Source organism: Salvelinus alpinus, chromosome 4, assembly GCF_045679555.1.
Source record: "Salvelinus alpinus chromosome 4, SLU_Salpinus.1, whole genome shotgun sequence".
In the NCBI taxonomy this organism is placed as follows: Eukaryota; Metazoa; Chordata; class Actinopteri; order Salmoniformes; family Salmonidae; genus Salvelinus; species Salvelinus alpinus.
Genome location: NC_092089.1, coordinates 64,819,980 through 64,839,957, shown reverse-complemented (window position 1 = coordinate 64,839,957; position 19,978 = coordinate 64,819,980). Strand labels below are relative to the sequence as shown.

At 44.6% G+C, this 19,978-nt stretch overlaps 1 protein-coding gene across 2 annotated transcripts; it reads right to left on the bottom strand.

Moving 5' to 3' along the window:
- Positions 1-49: 49 nt before the first annotated feature.
- On the bottom strand, positions 50-18,187 carry LOC139574155 (serine/threonine-protein phosphatase 2A 55 kDa regulatory subunit B gamma isoform). Of its 2 annotated transcripts, XM_071398389.1 has the most exons (10): positions 17,498-18,187; positions 14,380-14,540; positions 11,283-11,380; positions 10,911-11,076; positions 10,366-10,478; positions 7,720-7,897; positions 5,681-5,845; positions 4,936-5,105; positions 2,210-2,301; positions 50-2,057 (listed from the first exon to the last, which is right to left on the bottom strand). In XM_071398389.1, the coding sequence occupies exons 2-10, from the start codon at positions 14,459-14,461 to the stop codon at positions 1,778-1,780; spliced, it is 1,344 nt and encodes a 447-aa protein (XP_071254490.1). In that variant the 5' UTR covers positions 14,462-14,540; positions 17,498-18,187; the 3' UTR covers positions 50-1,777. The 2 variants fall into 2 exon arrangements, with proteins under 2 accessions (XP_071254490.1, XP_071254491.1); XM_071398390.1 differs by lacking the exon at positions 14,380-14,540.
- Positions 18,188-19,978: the final 1,791 nt, after the last annotated feature.

Below are 19,978 nucleotides of genomic sequence, written 5' to 3'. Positions count from 1 at the left end.
CTGCAGTGACAGACGTTTAATAGACACACCACAGCCTAACCCTAACCCATAGGATGCAAATTTTGTTGAAATCTTTATTCAGGGAAAAAAAACATATTAACATATTTATAATTGTTCATTTGACTTTTTCTTCTTCTTGAAAATACGTGAACAAAAAAAAGATGTGAATCAATGCCAGGGCAGCAGGACATGGAATCAAACACAAGTGACGGGTGTTTCCAAAAATATAGAAATAAATGAAATTGCTGGAGAGAAGAGTGCAATAATCTCTCTCACATTGTCATGGACACCATCATCATTACAGATGACTGGTTTGTTTATTATCAATATGTCGCAGAGCCAATTAGCCCCTTTTAAGGTCTAGATAACAACGCTGATAAAACATTCCCAATTCCTCCGGTTCAGTTTCTTAAATTTTTTACTGATTTAAGTTCGGCTTCATTTCAAATGTACACCGTAAAAACCGAACACTGTTAAACATGCTTTTTGTGTCTTGTAAACACAAACAAAAAGAGAGCTCATTGTTGTCGTCTATGGTAATTAGTGCTGTGTAGAGGCAGAGCTCCAGAAGCCTTTTTACAGCCTGTTTATGGTTAGAAAGGCAGCCAGTAAATGTATATAAACACATCATTTTTGTTCATCATGCAGCATATTTTTTTGCTTGATTGTTGGACTTTGTTTTTGCTTCATTAATTGTGTTTCATTGCAAAGTAGCACACGACACAGGCAAGATCCCCAGCAGTGTCCACAATCAACGGAAACGTACGGAGTAAATGTCAACAAGCTGTGACAGACAGCCTAGTGGAACCCAAGTCCAACTGTGACATGTCACTGTTATACGTATACCAATAACTGTCATTGTCATCACCATCAATAGTACCATCAACATCATTAATGAGAATTTACAAAAATATGTGAATTGGTGATTTTAACTGGAAAAACTATAATAAAACTTGAAACATCCAGCCAACATTATGCAAACTTTCTGTTTCCACGATAGTCACCACCAGGAACCACAAAAGGTTTTTTACACCGACGTCAAGGATCAAATCAGTCCGTCAGACTGTACACTCTTAAAAACACTCTAGAACCTAAAATGGTTCTTTGGCTGTCCCCATTGGAGAACCCTTTGAATAACCTTTTTTGGTTCCAGGTATAGCCATTTTGGCTTTCATGCAGAACCCTTTCCACAGAGGGTTCTACGTGGAACCCAAAAGGATTCTACCCTGAACCATAAAAGAGACACTGGGGACAGCTGAACAATCCTTTTGGAACCCTTTCTTCTAAGAGTGTAGGAGAGGGGGGTTGGACTGAGCACAAACATGTACAGAAACAGAGGGAGAGAAGAGGAGGAGGAAGAAGAGGATGAGGCAGATGAACAGAAAAAGACAGACACATGTAAAAGCTCCTCCTGCCAAGAGGTCAATCCCTCGGAATGAAAAAACGACCAATAGCGAAACAAACACAATCAGATCAGCCACAATCCAGAGGTCAACAGTCAACACATCCATGATTAAGACTAAGAGAAACCATAAACCAACATCATTCTCATTGGGTAATTCAGCTCCCCCTGTTTGGCCCTAGGGCAAGGCGGGTCCATCCAGTATTTCGGGGGGGGGGGGGCTTCAAACACTTCATTGGTTGGAAGTGTGGAAGGCAGGGAGTGAGCACTCTGGAGTGTGTCTCCACAGTATTGCCCTGTCGTCTGGAGAGAGTGTGTGTGTGTGTATGTGTGTCTCCAGCCTCCTGCGCTTTCCCTCTCTCGGCCGTGCATCTCCTAGTTGAATTTGTCCTGGAAGATGTACAGGTTGTTGGTGGCAGCGATGGCGATGATGTTCTCCGTGGGGTGCCAGGCCGTGTGCAGGATCTTCTTGGTGAAGTCCAGGCTGTCCACGCTGATGTCATCCTTGCGACGTTTCCCACCCTGGCAGACGCGGCGAGGCTTGAGAACGGCCCGGGGCTTACTGCTCTCCCTGGACGCCTCCAGGGTCACATCACGCTTTGTGTTCCGGTCAAACATCCGGAAGAAGTTGTTGTAGGCCCCCGTCATGATCACACTGGGGGAGAGGGGGATGAAGAGAAAAGAGAGAAAAGACTCTAGAAGCCCAATTCTGCCGTGCTCACACATTCACTCCCTGAACAATTAAAGGGGTAGTAAGAACGGCAAGGGCAAAACACACACACACACTCACACTCACTCTTCGCCTACCTGTCTGAGCCGTTCCAGGCACACTCAAACTTGTCGAAGATGCAGTCGTTCTCATAAAGGGAGCACAGCTTGCTGCGGAGGTAATCATGCACCTGCAGGAACACACACCAAGATTTAATCAACACACCGTTCACAGCCCACACAGACCGGACACAGAATCCACGGCATAGTACTCACACAGACATAGCTCTGTCGACCAATGTTAACACAGGATATTCATTCTGAGAATGTGGAGAACTACTGAACCACATTGTAATCTAATCCATTTAGGGGATTCTAAGGGAGGGGTTGTCTCTCTCTCTCTCTCTCTCTCCTTGTCTATCTCTCTCGCTCTCTCTCCTTGTCTATCTCTCTCTCTCTCTCCCTCTCTCTCTCTCTCTCTCTCTCTCTCTCTCTCTCCCTGTCTATCTCTCTCTCTCTCTCTCTCTCTCTCTCTCTCTGTGCATGGTGATGCAAGGGCCTGAAATAAATGTACAATGATATCTTTATACATACTAAGCTCAATTCATGGCCAATCCCTCTACGACCAAACCATGGTCACAGTTTGGTTGTAAATCAAACCATATTGGCAGGTTTGTTTCCATACCGTTCTCGCTGACCAATGAAAATATGTTGTGTTAAAGTGAACATTGCCTGTTCTCTCCCCTGACATCCCACCCCTCTCCACTCCCTCATTTCTTTCCTTTTTGACCTTTTAGTATTTCTGTCTGTTACCCTTTTCTCCCCCTCATCCTCTCTCCCTCTCCTCCCTTTCTCAATGTATTTCAATGAAGGGAATACATGAGTAAACACAGCCAAATGAGGAAATACAGAGTTTGAGAGTCCCTCATTCTCACCCATCTCCCACCTCTCTCTCTGTCTCCTTGCTGCATTGCAGATATGGGTAGGTCTCAGTAAGGTATCCCCCCTCCTCTCCCAGTGCAGTTTATGAGTGGAGCTCCTGGCTATAAATAGCACCAGCGCATCTTAACCATCCACTCCTGACTGCACAGCAGAGCATGCCACACGCGTACGCACACACACTACACGGGCACACATAACACGCACACACCTATATACACACTACACACTTATCGTGTGCACTCATTATGCCCTTAAGCATGCTAAACACACACGGAACATACAGGAACACGTGTATCATACACAACATATACAGATGTGACATACACAGTGTATTTCCAATGTTAGTCATTTAGCAGACGCTCTCATCCAGATTGACTTGCTAGCTAGTGCATTCATCTTAAGGGAACTAGGCGAGACAACCACATATCACAGTCATAGTAAGTACACCTTTTCCTCAATGACGTTGCTATCAGCAAAGTGAGTGGTAGTAAGACCCTATGTATGTATAGAGGTATTGTCATTCAGGCCCAGAGGCTAAACATGTGTAAGACACGCTACACACACATGCTAAACACATGCATATGAGAGCCCAGCAACTTGAGCTCCGAAAACATCGATTCCATTTTCAGACAGATCCCCCCCCCCCCCGACTGACATCAATGCATGGCATATTCGACAGTTCCACAATCCTAATAATATGTCAATACATATTTGACCCACGTCTGCTTCGCACAATGCACGCACACTCGCATAGCTTACTGTATATGCTAATAGTAGTAGGACACAAACTGTCTACGTCTCTGGAAAGAGAGCCTGTGACACTCCATCTTAACTCCTCCTCCACATTTACTGGATTGGTTGAACAGTGCAGAAAAGAACCTCCCACCGGGTTATTAAGACTAGTATGTAGGGGATCTAGTTTCAGGCATTTATTTTACGCCTGTTACGCCTGTTACATTAGGGTAATGAATCTGTGCTGATAGTAATAGTATACTGTCCATATCTCTGCTATAGTAATAGTATACTGTCTATGTCTATGCTATAGTAATAGTATACTGTCTCTGTGATAGTAATAGTATACTGTCTCTGTGATAGTAATAGTATACTGTCTATGTCTCTGTGATATTAATAGTATACTGTCTCTGTGATAGTAATAGTATACTGTCTCTGTGATAGTAACACTGTTTATGTCTCTGTGATAGTAATAGTATACTGTCTCTGTGATAGTAATAGTATACTGTCTCTGTGATAGTAACACTGTTTATGTCTCTGTGATAGTAATAGTATACTGTCTCTGTGATAGTAATAGTATACTGTCTCTGTGATAGTAATAGTACACTGTCTATGTCTCTGTGATAGTAATAGTATACTGTTTATGTCTCTGTGATAGTAATAGTATACTGTCTCTGTGATAGTAATAGTACACTGTTTATGTCTCTGTGATAGTAATAGTATACTGTTTATGTCTCTGTGATAGTAATAGTACACTGTTTATGTCTCTGTGATAGTAATAGTATACTGTTTATGTCTCTGTGATAGTAATAGTATACTGTCTATGTCTCTGTGATAGTAATAGTACAGTGTCTATGTCTCTGTGATAGTAATAGTGTACTGTCTATGTCTCTGTGATAGTAATAGTATACTGTCTATGTCTCTGTGATAGTAATAGTATACTATCTATGTCTCTGTGATAGTAATAGTATACTGTTTATGTCTCTGTGATAGTAATAGTATACTGTCTCTGTGATAGTAATAGTATACTGTCTCTGTGATAGTAATAGTATACTGTCTCTGTGATAGTAATAGTATCCTATCTATGTCTCTGTGATAGTAATACTATATTGTCTATGTCTTTGTGCTGATAGTGAAGTTGGGCTCCTCACTTGATATATCTCCAGGGGCTTGTTCTCCATGTTGAGGTCCCACACCTTGGCGGTGAGGTAGTCTCTGGTCAGCAGGTAGCGCCCGCTGTGGCTGAACTTGACGTCCGACACAGACGAGATGATTTCCGAGAAGAAGGAGCGGTTACTGGGGTCCTCCGGCTCCTCAAACACTAGAGGAGGAGAGGAGAGGGGGGTGAGTGTTTGGGGGTAGAGATGGGGGTAGTGTGTGTGTGTGTGTGTGTGTGTGTGTGTGTGTGTGTGTGTGTGTGTGTGTGTGTGCGTGCGTGTGTGCGTGTGTGTGTGTGTGTGTGCGTGCGTGCGTGCGTGCGTGCGTGCGTGCGTGCGTGCGTGCGTTGGTGGGTGGGTGGGTGGGTGGGTGGGTGGGTGGGTGCGTGCGTGGGTGGGTGGGTTCTTTTATCCTTGTGGGGACCTAAAATCCCCAAAAGTCCCAACAAGGAAAGTAAAACAAGGAAAATTCTCCCTAGTGGGGACATTTCCCATGTTCCCATGAGGTCGAAGTCTATTTTAAGCTTAGGGGTTAGGTTTAGGGTTACAATTAGGGTAAGGGTTAGTGGTTAGGTTTAGGGCTAGGAGTTAGGTTTAGTGTTTGCGTTACGGGTTTGGGTTCATTTTGAATGGAAATCAATTTTAGGTCCCAAAGGGATAGAAGAACAAAATGTGTGTGTATGTCTGATGGTAGGCTATGTCTGTCTGTATGTCTATGTCTGTGTGTGTGAGTACTCACGTTTGGAGTGTTTGTCACACAGTGCGGCCTCTCTCATGTCACAGAGCCGTAGAGTTCCCTTACTGCTGCTGTAGACCAGCAGGTTACAGTGGTGAGGGTGGAACTCTGCTGCTGTTATCACCTCTGTCAGATCCTCCATGTTCACTGGCTTAATGTCCACGATGTCTGGGGCACAGGGGTTCAGGACTACAGCAGAGAGTACTGTATACACACACATTATGATAGTAATTAAACAATTAAGCAATAAGGCACGAGGGGGTGTGGTTTATGGCCAATATACCACGGCTAAGGGCTGTTCTTATTCATGCCGCAACGCGACGCGCCTGGATACAGGCCCTTAGCCGTGGTATATTGGCCGTATACCACAAACCCCCGAGGAGCCTTATTGCTATTATAAACTGGCTACCAACTTAGAGCTGTAAAATAAATGTTTTGTCATACCCGTGGTATACGTTCTGATATACCACGGCTGTCAGCCAATCAGCATTCAGGGCTCGAAACACCCAGTTTATAATATACAATATAAAACAGCATACATACTAATTTGATTTTGTGTGTTTGTGTTTGATTAAAAACATAGTACACATACAGTACCCGTCAAAATTTTGGACACATCTACTCATTCAAGGGTTTTTCTTTATACTTACTTTTTTCTACGAATAACACATATGGAATCATAAAGTAACCAAAAAATTGTTCAACAAATCTAAGTATATTTTATATTTGAGATTCTTCAAAGTAGCCACCCTTTGCCTTGATGAAAGCTTTGCACACTCTTGGCATTCTCTCAACCAGCTTCATGAGGTAGTCACCTGGAATGCATTTCAATTAACAGGTCTGCCTTGTTAATAAAAGTTCATTTGTGGAATTTCTTTCCTTCTTAATGCTTTTGAGCCAATCTGTTGTGCTCTGACAAGGTAGGGGTGGTATACAGAAGATAGCCATATGTGGTAAAAGACCAAGTCCATATTATGGCAAGAACAGCTCAAATAAGCAAAGAGAAACAACAGTCCATCATTAGGTCAATCAATCCGGAAAGTTTCAAGAACTTTGAAAGTTTCTTCAAGTGCAGTCGTAAAAAACATCAAGGCACACTTAACCAGCATGGCTACCACAGCATTCTGCAGCGATACGCCATCCCATCTGGTTTGCGCTTAGTGGGACTATAATTTGTTTATCAACAGGACAATGACCCAACACACCTCCAGGCTGTGTAAGGGCTATTTGACCAAGAAAAAGAGTGACGGAGTGCTGCATCAGATGACCTGGCCTCCACAATCACCCGTCCTCAACCCAATTGAGATGGTTTGGGATGAGTTGGACTGCAGAGTGAAGGAAAAGCAGCCAACAAGTGCTCAGCATATGTGGGAACTCCTTCAAGACTGTTGGAAAAAGCATTCCAGGTGAAGGTGGTTGAGAGAATGCCAAGAGTGTGCAAAGATGTCATCAAGGCAAATGGTGGTTACCTTGAAGAATTTAACATCTAAAATATATTTTGATTTGTTTAACACGTTTTTTGGTTACTACATGATTCCTTATGTGTTATTTCATAGTTTTGATGTCTTCACTATTATTCTACAATGTAGAAAAGAGTAAGAATAAAGAAAAACCCTTGAATGAGTAGGTGTTCTAAAATTTTTGACTGGTACTGTACATGCAGTACATATTCAAAATGATATGCGAAAACACACTGATATCAATGCATACACTATTATACATATACAGACCTCTAGGGGTAGTGGGAGGATAATCCCAAATGTATCTGAATTGTACCAACGCAAATCCTGTCTGGGGCGAGGAGTGTGTGTGTGTTCTATTCAGCTGCATTATAATCCAGAAAAGGAGTGAAATATTCATGGAACAGTTTTAATAATTTATTAAGCTGCATTTTCACTCCTCGGCAACCATTCCCCTCCCCCACGTCACTGTGTGTGTTCGGTTGGAATCTGTGTCTATATGTGAGTAGGTTCATTTGTGTGTGTGCGTGTGCGTGTGTGTGTGTGTGTGTGTGTTGAGCAATTGTCTGATCTAAAGGATACTGAAGCTGCGGTCCGTGATGCCCAGATGCCAGAGGTTGATCCTCAGGTCGTCAGCTGACATGTAGGTCTCGTGGTCGGAGTTGACGGAGATGGAGTTGACGTGGTAGGTGTGGGCGTTGGCAAACACACGCCGAGGACTGACCTCCACCATCAGATCCATGGGCTTTAACACCGGCACCTAGACAGAGTACAGAAGATACAGTCAGAAAACACAACACAGAAGATACAGTCTGAAAACACAACACAGAAGATACAGTCAGAAAACACAACACAGAAGATACAGTCTGAAAACACAACACAGAAGATACAGTCACAAAACACAGAGAAATGTACTATGTGGTGAGTAGACTCAAAATTATGAGATCAAATAAGGTTATACATTCATAGAATCAAGATGTGTCCAAAATGGGAGCTTCGAAATAACTGTATCTTTAAAGAGATCACAAATGGAAAACCACAGAGACATAAACATTAGGAATACCTGTAAAAAATGTGATATTATCACTTGTGGAGAAAACAATAGTCTGTTATTTTCTCTGGCCATAACAGCTGGCAGTATTTACTGTTGCCAAGCAGACAAACATACATAAACCTTGTGCCAATGGCCCACTTTTATAAACGCACCACTGACCTACTTATGCTGTCCGACCTAGAACGCGTGCGTGCGTGTGTGAGTGAGTGTGTGTGTGCGTACATGTCTGTGTTTGTGTGTGTATGCGTGTGTGTGTGTGCATGTAACACAGACATAACATAGATACAGAACATACAGTGGCTTGCGAAAGTATTCGCCCCCTTGGCCTTTTTCCTATTTTGTTGCCTTACAACCTGGAATTAAAGTAGATTTTTGGGGGGTTTGTATCATTTGATTTACACAACAAGCCTACCACCACGCAAAATATTTTTTATTGTGAAATAAACAAGAAATAAGATGAAAAAATAGAGAACTTGAGCTTGCATAACTATTCAATCCCCCAAAGTCAATACTTTGTAGAGCCACCTTTTGCAGCAATTACAGCTGCAAGTCTCTTGGGGTATGTCTTTATAAGCTTGACACATCTAGCCACTGGGATTTTTGCCCATTCTTCAAGGCAAAACTGCTCCAGCTCCTTCAAGATGGATGGGCTCCGCTGGTGTACAGCAATCTTTAAGTCATACCACAGATTCTCAATTGGATTGAGGCCTGGGCTTTGACTAGGCCATTCCAAGACATTTAAATGTTTCCTCTTAAACCACTCGAGTGTTGCTTTAGCACTATGCTTAGGGTCATTGTCCTGCTGGAAGGTGAACCTCCGTCCCAGTCTCAAATCTCTGGAAGACTGAAACAGTTTTCCCTCAAGAATTTCCCTGTATTTAGCGCCATCCATCATTCCTTCAAATCTGACCTGTTTCCCAGTCCCTGCCGATGAAAAACATCCCCACAGCATGGTGGTGGCAGCATCATGGATGGTGTTCTCAGGGTGATGAGAGTTGTTGGGTTCGCGCCAGGCATAGCGTTTTCCTTGATGGCCAAAAAGCTACATTTTTGTCTCATCTGACCAGAGTACCTTCTTCCATATGTTTGGGGAGTCTCCCACATGCCTTTTGGCGAGCACCAAACATGTTTGCTTATTTTTTTCTGGCCACTCTTCCGTAAAACCCAGCTCTGTGGAGTGTACGGCTTAAAGTGGTCATATGGACAGATACTGCAATCTCCGCTGTGGAGCTTTGCAACTCCTTCAGGGTTATCTTTGGTCTCTTTGTTGCCTCTCTGATTAATGCCCTCTTTGCCTGGTCTGTGAGTTTTGGTGGGCAGCCCACTCTTGGCAGGTTTGTTGTGGTGCCATATTCTTTCCATGTTATAATAATGGATTTAATGGGGCTCTGTGGGATGTTAAAAGTTTCCGATATTTTTTTATAACCCGACCCTGATCTGTACTTCTCCACAACTTTGTCTCTGACCTGTTTGGAGAGCTCCTTGGTCTTCATAGTGCCGCTTGCTTGGTGGTGCCCCTTGCTTAGTGGTGTTGCAGACTCTGGGGCCTTTCAGAACAGGTGTATATATACTGAGATCATGTGACAGATCATATGACACTTAGATTGCACACAGGTGGACTTTATTTAACTAATTATGTGACTTCTGAATGTAATTGGTTGCACTAGATCTTATTTAGGGGCTTCATAGAAAAGGGGGTGAAAAAGTACGTACGCACCACTTTTCCGTTTAATTTTTTTTTTTAAACAAGTAATTTCTTAATTTCACTTCACCAATTTGGACTATTTTGTGTATTTCCATTACATGAAATCCAAATAAAAATCTATTTAAATTACAGTTTGTAATGCAACAAAATAGGAAAAACACCAAGGGGGTGAATATTTTTGCAAGGCACTGTAGATACAATGGGAAGAGAAAGAAAGAAAGAAAGAAAGAAAGAAAGAAAGAAAGAAAGAAAGAAAGAAAGAAAGAAAGAAAGAAAGAAATGTCCAGGGTGACATGATAACGATACGATAGATAGATAGATAGATAGATAGATAGATAGATAGATAGATAGATAGATAGATAGATAGATAGATAGATAGATAGATAGATAGATAGATAGATAGATAGATAGATAGATAGATAGATAGATAGATAGATAGATAGATGGCTGAGAAAATAAAATGTGCTACCTGTAGTGAGGTGACAGTGGAGAGGTCCTTTATCCTGCCCTCCTCATCCTTCAGGTTGTAGCCTTCAGGCCTCTTGTCCCGCTCACTCACCTTCCATAGCTTAATGGTCTTATCTGATAAACAGACAGACAGCACAATACACCAATCATACAACTTCAATAGCCTTATCCAAGAGAGAGACAGGGCAATCAGCCAATCATATGCCTCAGACGTCTTATCTGAGAAACCGACATCACAATGACCCTAGCATATGCCTCAAACAGCCTTGTCTGACAGACAGGATAATTCACCAATCATATGCCTCAAACCATCTCATCTGAGAGACAGACACGGCAGTCAACTATCATATGTTTCAAATCATCTCATCTGTGGTCAGTTAATAGGTAGGTAGATTCAATGTAGACCATGAGTGGTGCATCTACCAGTGTATGAAGCAGGTCATATGGGGATTACATTGACAATGTATGGATGATTGCAAATGATATTGCCATGTTATTACACTAACATTCTAATAGCTTCCTGGTGTTAAGGCAGAGGTCCCTCACCATTGGTGGAAAGGAGGAAGTGAGCGGCGTTCTGCTGAGGCAGCCATCGTATCTTGTTGATCTTCTCCTCGATCTCCAGACTCTTAAGGTAATCAAACTCCGGCTCGTGACTCTGGAATGTGCTGTAGACATTATACTCGCCCTGGGAGTACGGCTCTGTCTTACACTGCAGCATGATAGAGAGAGAAAGAGAGAGTTAGATCCAACACACACACACACACACACACACACACACACGTGTAGTGTAGTGCTGGAGTCAATTCAATCGGAACTGTGGTTATTTCACAAAGTCGCTTAAAACTGACCCGAACCCCGAATGAACACACCCAGTGCCAGGTCTGCGTGGGTGGCTGTGTGTGTGCGTGTACCTACCTCAGGTTCCCTCTGGAAGATGACCACTCGCCCCCCCTTATCCCCTGTGGCCAGGAGCTCTCCAGTGTGGTTGAACTCTACAGTGGAGATGATGTCAGCTGCAGACGGCAAAGAGAGAGGGAGGGAGAGAGAGATGGAGAGAGAATGGGAGGGAGAGAAAGAGTAGCTATAAGCAAACAGAACGAAGATAAACATTCACCATAATGAACTGTTCATTGTCAGCTGGCACTGTAAGCAGCATCGCCCAACAATGCAGCAAGTAACGACATAAATGAATAAAAATGAACATTTAACTAAACCCACCCACACACAAATATACACCCACACACAGAAAATCTCACATCAGACACAGGTGTTATTATCTAAGCTTGCTTCTGACGTCCTGCGACAACACTGAGGCCCAGCTACAAACTGAACAGTGAACAACGGTGAGTGAAGAGTGAATGTTGCTACGTGAACTCTCCTAACCCTCCGAACTCTGCTAACCGTCCCAGTGTCTTTCAGAGACACGACAGGCCAGTCTGAGGAGGAGAAGGCCTGTTGTAGCAGACAGGGACCTTCCTGTCAGAAAGCATCTCTTACTTACCGCTGACTGATTCAATCTTACATTCGATTACAGTGGTATTCACAGTCAGTGGAAAGCCTGATTCAATTTGAATGGCCAGACGAGAGAGAGAAAAAACTGTCGGGAGAGGTTGTCTTCTACACTGTTCAACCAATCCAGTGAATGTGGAGGAGGAGTTAAGACGGAGTGTCGACCTTGTTAACGCCCAAAAGCCGAAACAGGCTCGCGTTCCATTTCCCCTAAAGAAAAGGGATGCATCCGGTTGTAGGGTGCAGACAGCATAACTGGTTCTATTGATAATAGGTCATTTGAATTAGGAGGTCTGCTTATAAACTGTGTATAAACCATTAACCATTAGTAAAGTGTATATAAATCATAGTACTGATAATAATAACAGAACTGCTGTGATGAAAATAATTCTCTCTCTCTCTCACTCTGTCTCTCTCGCTCGCTCCCTCTCTCTCTCGCTCTCTCTGCTCCACTGTTTGTCAGGCAATGTGCGTGCGTTTGCGTGTTTGTGTGTGTGTGTGTGCACAGGGGAGTGGAGGGGTGGGGGGGTATTGCTCGTGCATGGGGTTGCCATGGCAACAGGCTGAAGTGGTCTGGCTCTAGCAGCAGCAGCAGCCCGGTAGGAGAGGAAGACAGTAGCAGGGGAAGCAGGAATCATCAATCTGGGGGACATAATGGGCCTGCCGTGCCTAGCCCACAAACAGCCCAAATTAAATCTGGAGCGCCGTCGCAGCAACTCACTGCACGGGCCGGCTCCACACACACACACACACACACACACACACACACAAACACACACACAAAACACACAGGACACCCAGACCTCACAGTACATACGCAGTTGCTCTCACACCCATATATCTCAGAGCACACACATCAAGGCACGCACACGCGCTCACACACGGCACGTACAGTTTCTCCAAGCACACGCACATCGAGCTCATCTAAGCATCACCAGAGAGCAGTCATACAGTAGCTAAATGGAATTTGGAGCACTTTCTCTCTCTCCTCTCTCTCACTACTGCGACACACATCACCGACACTATGGAAGTGTACCGCAGCAGTACTGTTGGTCCAAGCAGAGATTCCCTCCCCGTGCAGAGACCCTGCAGAGGTCCATATCACGGCTCTGTGGCGCAGTGGGAAGCTGAGTGGATGTGTCCTGTGGTGTCATAGCAGGCCTGGTCTCCCATTCAATTACCATCAGGACCCACCGACCAGAGATCCAGAACACTGGTACAGTGGCCTTGCTGACTTACTCATCACCTAACTACACTCTGAGCATATACACCAGCATGTATTGTCCCCGTACACACACAGACATACCAGTGGGGGCTGGTGGGAAGAGGTATAGGAGGACGGGGTCATTGTAATGGCTGGAATGATTGGAACGATGTCAAATATGTGGTATAGCTCCTCCCACCAGCCTCCTCAGTTACATACAAACGTACACGCTAATGAACATGTCCTTCACAAAACTAACACATAAACACACACGTGTCCTACCCACACTGTTCTCAGCCCCCAGAACCAAATCATAAGATACTTTTCACACACCAACACATAAGCACCAATGCACACACTGTGACACACACACCAACACGGACACAAAGTGCTGAAGGGTCGATAAGGAGGGCAGGTAGTCCGTTTTTGGGGGGGAGGGAGAACGAGGGGAGGATGGGGCGTCCTACTGTTCCAATTATAGCAATCTCTGGTCTGGGTAAACATCACTGCCAATACCACTCTCTTAACAGCATGGTCAAACTAATAATACCAAACCCGACACCCAGCAGGGGACGTGTGTGTGTGGGCGGGGCAGTGTGTTTGTACGTGTCTGTCCACATACACTCCATCGCCCTCCAAAATAAAGAGGGAGATGCTTGGTTATGGAAACAATCTATGAGCACCAGAGAGAGGAGAGAGAGAGAGGAGAGCTCTGATATGTCATATATCTACAGTACATACTCACATAGCCCCTATACATGTCAAGGATTAGATTCTATGTCAAAACTATACCGTATCTATACCGAATCCATATTATCCATAGATACGCGTCTCATAATCCATCATATACTGTCTATTGTCTAATATCCCCGTGAGGAATGGATGGATAGGTCTGTGCAGGGATCGTCCTCTGCCCTACAGCATTGACTCCAGAGATAATGAGTGTAGGAAAAGACACGTCCTCTGTGAGACTGGAGTTCGTCTGGTCAAACTCTATTTCAGGAAATCAATGACATGCACACACACACACACGCTGAGATACACACACTCACAGAGACAGATGCACACAGAGACAGACACACAGTCACACACTCGACACAAACAGTCCCACATATATTCACACCGATGGACAAATGGACAGTCCCTCGTACACGCACTCACACAAAGACACACACAGACAGACATATAGACTTACGCACACAAGCACGCACACACACACACACAGTGCTCTGGGTCTCGATGTATCTGAATAAGTGATTCATTGGTCATTCATTTATACGGTATACAGTATAAACACACCTTCAGTGTAAGAGGCAAACGGCTCGGGCTCCAGAGAGAGGGAAGTGATGTCGGAGCACAGGACCTGGATGGGGTTCAACATCCTGGGGGAGGAGTCCGGGAGAGGGGAGGAGGCGGGGCCTGGCGGGGCGGGGCTCTTCAGGCAAAAGCCACGAGCAGCCCTGCAAGAGGGGGGCAGTAGGGTCTCCATTACACTGCATCAGAACCATCCAAAGGGATTACACAGGGAGGGAGGGAGGTGAGGGAGGCAGCGAGGTAGGGAGGGCTAGGGAGGGAGGGCTAGGGAGGGAGGGAGGGAGGGAGGGAGGGAGGGAGGGAGGGTTGAGGGAGTTGACTTGTGGTGTCCACTTAAAGTGTCCACTTTCCTTCATCTGCACTACTATGAAAGTAATGGTGACATTGTTAGTACTGTAGTGACTGATTCAAACAAATCATGCACGTTGTCATGGTCTTGTGATCATTGGTGATATTATTATCATTAACATGTCTGTTTCGCCATCCTACCGCCACTGTCCTGGCACCCGCAGCCAAAGGACAGGAGAGGAGAGTGCTGTACAGGGAGAGAGAAAAACTCTATAGGGCAGGAGGGGGGAGAGAGGGGGAGTGGGACAGGGGGAAAGTGTGAGGGGGTTAAATATCCTCCCCTCTTTGCGCCTAGGGCAGAAAATCCCTGGAGACTGGAGAGGCCTCGATCCTGACATTGCTACAGATACACTGCTGTGTGTGCACATACATACACACACGTACAGCAAACACACACACTAAAAGATAGACATACACACAAACACATACTGTATATACAGTAACAGACAGAAAAACACAACCACTACTACAAATCAAATCAAATCAAATGTAGAGCCCTGCACACACACACACACACACACAGAGAGAGAGACACACACAAAAACACAGACACAGACAAAAAGTTATTAAATAGGGATGAATATAGTTCTGTTAATTGTTCATCACTAGCCTATGTAATGAGTAACATCAGGAGAAGACTGGAGAGGGGGTGGAGGAATAGACGAAAGAGGGTTAGATGGGAGGGAGACTGGGGGAAGTGGAGAGATGAAGTCGGGTGGATGAGGAGGGGGATGATGCTGAAGCATATTGTATACCGGGACATACAACATCCTAATCCTCCTGGGACTATGGGATCTGTTTATTCCTGTGTTTCTACACTCATGTCTACACTCCTAAGATACTAAAACGCCATAGTAGATATTCTATAAAACTATCTTCTCTTGAAGATTTTCAGCGACATACTATGTTACCATCATAGTATGCAAATACTATGATGTATGCTTGAGGACTAGGTGAATGGTCCCGCTAATACATTGCACCTCTTTGTCTGGGTAGGAGTCACGTAGGCCTGTACTTCTGCTCATCAGCGATTCTCTGTGAATAATCAGTGACTGGCTGTGATTTGATTAATTAATTTGGCTATTATTAGAGGGCGGGGCTAACCTGTCAGTCACCCAAGGCCACTCCGAACACACCGTGTTTATCTTCATGTTCAGTTTCCATGGTGATGGATGGATGATGTATGGAAGACAGAGTGCATTCAATGGAAAACACGTTCCACACACACACTCGTTAAAGACAAGGTACGGTATTCAGTATGCATTCACACACAGAGAAAGAAGTATTTCAGAGGCCGTAGTATTACACGCACTCACACACACTCCTGTATGAGACATTGTTCATTCATACACACTAACACACACACAGTCCTGTGTACGCGAAATTATATAAGCAGCAGAAAGAAACACAGGATGTAATGGGATTATCTAGACAGGGACATGCAAGGCTCACGACCCCTTAACAGTCTGGAATTATAATCTCTGCCTCTCAGAGTCATGCTGCTGAACAATGTTGCTGTGTGAAAACAGCCCAGTGTTCCCGCCAGATTAGCAGTGTATAGTTCAGATTAACAGGAGTACAGAGGGATATTGGAAGATTAATCCTGAACTCTGGTACCATGATGAAACACAGACAACTTCCTCCTCTGTTCTGACGCACGTCACTCGGCGGTCAGGTGCCCGCTCGCCCACGCACACTCAACAACAACCAGTGTGAGAGAGAGAGAGAGAGAGAGAGAGAGAGAGAGAGAGAGAGAGAGAGAGAGAGAGAGAGAGAGAGAGAGAGAGAGAGAGAGAGAGAGAGGGAGCGTAGGGGTTTAGAGCTAAACTTTCACCGGTATTAAATCTGTTATTAGTGTATATCCTATAAATGTACCATGTCAGAGGGGACTTGGATGCATGTAATACAATAATGTTAGATTTCAGTAAAAACGTCTGGTGTGCTTTCATTTTATACCAAAAATGACCAAAAACAAATGAGTCACTTGCAGATATGCATGTACTGTATGCACAATGCACAGATACAAACAGTCCCCAACTTGCACACACAAACATACTGTACACGCGCACATAGACAGACTCAGAGCTCTGACGGTAAAGGTGTGGCCTTGAACAGTATCACATACTGACACAACCACAGAGGGACGAGAGAGAGAGAGAGAGAACGAGAAATAAAGGAGAGATCCGAGCTAAAGGATGGAGAGGGATGACAGAAGAGAGGGAGGAGAGAATAGAGGGGAAAAAAGGGTATTTTAAAGAGATTAGTACAAAAGAAAAGAGCAGAGAGAGAGAGAGAAGTGCTCCAGGCCCTGTTTAGGTCTACTATAGTAACTATGAGTGACTTTCACTTGTATGAAATATCATAAATCCTCTTATAAAAGATTAGAGATCCATCCTATATTAACAAAAAAGAAATCATTCTCTCACACACACGTAAACTGACATAAACAGTCGTAGAACAGACACACACACAAAACATACAATATTTAGATCACACGCATACATACACACACACGCGCACTGAACCCTTCCCCTCTCTCTTATCTGGGACGGCAGGTAGCCTAGTGGTTAGAGCGTTGGGCCAATAACCGAAAGGTTAATGGATCGAATCTCTGAGCTGACAAGGTAAAAAATATGTCGTTCTGCACCTGAACAAGGCAGTTAACCCACTGTTCCCTGGTAGGCCGTCAATGTAAATAAGAATTTGTTCTTAACTGACTTGCCTAGTTAAATAAATAAATAGAAAATGTAATTACCTTCAGTCACATAGTTGTGGTCTCGGAGGAAGCCGTGGTTGAGCGTTCGGGTGGTGTCAGTGTCCTCGCCCATCAGCAGGGGTGCGGTGTGCGCCCGTCCCGGGGGGGCAGCTTAGATCCGTGGGGGGGGTCCCGGCCAGCGCAGCGCCCATACTGCCCAACGCCGCCTCAGCATAGGGGCGCAGAGCGAAGCATTCTGGGACAGGGAGAGGGCCGACGACACGGATACGCTGGCAGAGCAGTGGATGACACACCAGCTCTGCTCTTACACTAACACCCACACACACGTTCACTGACACACACACAGAGGTTGAGAGCGATGGATCTTCTTTTCCACGTCGATGCTCCAAGGGGGGAGGGGAGGATGAGGCGTTGAGCCGAGCCCCGGACTCAGTCAGCATCTGCAGTGCTGCTGCTCCTGCTGCGGTGCTCACACACACACGGACCTAACACATTAACACACACACACACAGCCCGTTGCCTCTGGTCGGGTACTCCTCGACAGAGCAACCACGAAGACCGTCCTTCTCTCTCTCAGCCAATGGAGTCCCTCTCTGACGCTACGCTACAGCCGGGGAGAAATCCTGCCGGCCTGTTTTTCTGCTGCAGTGTCAGCTTTGGCGTATGTGTGAGTGTGAGAGTGCGTGTGTGTGAGGGAAAGAGAGGTAGAAAGAGAGAGAGAGAGAGAGAGAGAGAGAGAGAGGGAGGGAGGGAGGGAGGTTCTATCCTGCTGTTGTGGTACGTGTGTGACACATCAGAATAGACTCCTACCAGCTCAGCCAATCAGAGACGAGCTGCGATATGCATGACCACTGACTGCAGGTGATTAGAGACAAGAGGGATAGAGAGAGAGACAGAGAGAGGATGAAAAAGAGAACGTGGGGGATGGATGGGAGAAAGAGAGAGGAGGGAGAGAGATAGTGGGGGATGGATGAGAGAGAGAGAGAGAGAGAGAGAGAGGCAGAGGGGAAACGAGGGGGATGGAGGAAGAGAGATGAGAAAAGAGTAAGGAATGCTGTACCAGTTCAGCTAGCAGTGAATGAAATACAGCAGAAGTGAAGCACAACAGTAACTGGAGGCTTTACCTGGAGCATTGACTACACTATTTTCCATTAACAAGCACGCACAATATTACAAACTATAACACACATAAATCTTGCAAAATACATCATTTTTTCATTGGGGTGTGAGAGACAGAAATGGGGATCGAGGAGAAGAAAGGAGGAGTGAGATGAGGATGGAGGGTGAAAGACACGGGGGGGGGGGGGTATTTTCCTCCTAAGTGGAGATTGTGATGGAATGGAACCTTGGGCAGGGGAGAGGCAACGGAATAGTTATCTGGAAAATGTAACAAGCAGCCAGAGACAGAGAAGACATAGGCCAAAAATCGAAATGCAACATCAATGAAAATATGGCATTATAGTTAGATCCCTAGTCAAAATGCATCAATATTACAAACTATAACACACAGAAATCTTGCAATATATATCATTTTTTCATTGGGGTGTGAGAGACAGAAATGGGGATCAAGGAGAGGAAAGAGGGAGTGAGATGGGGATGGAGGGTGAAAGACAAGAGGAGGAGGGGGCAGAGAGCATGGAAGTGCCAGAGACAGTTGGTGCCATCTCCGCTTCTGGACGACTGCCATCAGGTTTTAATCCCCAGTGGAGAATATAAGGCCTGTTTATCAGCTCTAACCCCCATTCATCAGCTTTCACAACCAATAAACACAGCGACAACCCCCACAACCAATACAGCCCACAGCTCCCTACAAATCCCATGAAACTATTATCTTACGTTAACCCACTACCGTATAGTCTTGCCATCCCACTTAAACATTCTCAACATATCCCTAAAAAATAGAATTGATCATCTCAAACACACACACACACATACAGTACCAGTCAAAAGTTTGGACACACCTACTCATTCAAGGATTTTTCTTTATTTAAAAAAAAATGTTTATATTGTAGAAAAATTGCGAAGACATCAAAACTATGAAATAACACATATGGAATCATGTAGAAACCAAAAAGTGTTAAACAAATGGCGTTGGACCGCAGAGTGAAGGAAAAGCAGCCAACAAGTGCTCATCATATGTGGGAACTCCTTCAAAACTGTTGGAAAAGCATTCCAGGTGAAGCTGGTTGAAAGAATGTCAAGAGTGTGCAAAGCTGTCATCAAGGCAAAGGGTGTTTTCTTTAAAGAATCTCAAATATAAAATATATTTTGATTTGTTTAACACTTTTTTGGTTACTACATTATTCCATATGTGTTATTTCATAGTTTTGATGTCTTCAATATTATTCTACAATGTAGAAAATAGTAAAATAAAGAAAAACCCTTGAATGAGTAGCTGTGTCCAGACTTTGACTGGTATTGTACATATACACAAACACACCTTTTTACATCTTACCCACACACCACAGTCCAGCGCCATCATCATCCGCTCCATCATCATCCGCTCCAGCGCAGTGTCCT

Bases quoted from the DNA above. Each gene is read 5' to 3' on its own strand.
- LOC139574155 (XM_071398389.1), bottom strand. From the start codon at position 14,461: ATGTTGAACCCCATCCAGGTCCTGTGCTCCGACATCACTTCCCTCTCT. The intron at 5,846-7,719 runs GTATCCTTTAGA...CCTGTGCCCCAG, and splicing joins CATCACGGACCGCAGCTTCA to ACATCGTGGACATTAAGCCA. The intron at 2,302-4,935 runs GTGAGGAGCCCA...GTGTTCCTGCAG, and splicing joins AGCCCCTGGAGATATATCAA to GTGCATGATTACCTCCGCAG.